The 945-nt window shown below is 30.1% G+C and overlaps 1 protein-coding gene across 1 annotated transcript; it reads left to right on the plus strand.

Annotated features, from left to right (window-relative positions):
- Positions 1 to 11: 11 nt before the first annotated feature.
- On the plus strand, positions 12 to 892 carry LOC105460740 (the record flags this gene model as incomplete). The annotated part of the gene is made up of 3 exons (XM_011707239.1): positions 12 to 130; positions 229 to 470; positions 699 to 892. Coding segments are annotated over exons 1-3 (527 nt in total), but the record flags the coding sequence as incomplete, so codon positions are not given.
- Positions 893 to 945: the final 53 nt, after the last annotated feature.

Raw genomic sequence — 945 nt, forward strand, 5'->3', positions numbered from 1 at the left:
GCTCATATTCAAACAGTGCCCGCTTATACTATTGCTTCGATGGCCAATCTTCTCAAGTCAACGATATGCGGAAAGGAATTGCAGATTTTCCGAGACGCAGTCGATCAACGCATACTGTGGAGTTTGAAAGGTAAAATTCTTTCAATAAAAATATTGAATAATTAATTAACAATAAGTAATATTTATTCATTTTGTGTAAATAGTAACATTCTACTTTATTATTTTTAGTGTTAGATTCCAATGGCAGATATAAACCAGGATTTGTTTATGGAAATAATTATTGGTTGGGTAGTCGTAGCCAGTGTACCGATACGACAAATAGAATTCCTCTACAGATCTCAAAACAAATATTAAATACCACGCTATATCATAATCTGCAAAACGAATTTCCGCCTTTTGAAATAAATTACTTTGCAGTTCATTTTAGACACAACAGTACTATTCAATATCACATGAATATATTTAACGAAGTAAGATTTTATTAGATTTTCATGTAATAAAAAAAATGCTTAAAGACAAATACATCCCAATGTGATATTACACGTATGATTGAATAAATACAATGTGTTTCATCAAGTCCAATTCAAATTATTTAATGTAATATAATAATTGTTAAGCGTATTTTCTTTAGCTTGTGAGATAAAAAGGATTAGGCACTTATAATTAGTATTATGTATATACAGAATGTTTTATCTTAGGATGTGATTACGCTCGGACTCTGTCTGCCAGCATCGTGCACTATAAATAATTTAAGTCTCATTTTGGAAACAATATTTCGTGATAGAGTTATCATAATCGATAACTTCAACTTTACGAAATTCCAGCTGATCCAGGTTAAAGATCTAAAATATAATAACGAATGGTTATTTAGTGGTGCATTGCCTTTTATCTGGTATGTCTCCATTGTATGTAGTAAATTTTTTTGCGTCTCAAAAGATGTAAAAA

Source organism: Wasmannia auropunctata, unplaced genomic scaffold (genome assembly GCF_000956235.1).
Source record: "Wasmannia auropunctata unplaced genomic scaffold, wasmannia.A_1.0 LD316501.1, whole genome shotgun sequence".
In the NCBI taxonomy this organism is placed as follows: Eukaryota; Metazoa; Arthropoda; class Insecta; order Hymenoptera; family Formicidae; genus Wasmannia; species Wasmannia auropunctata.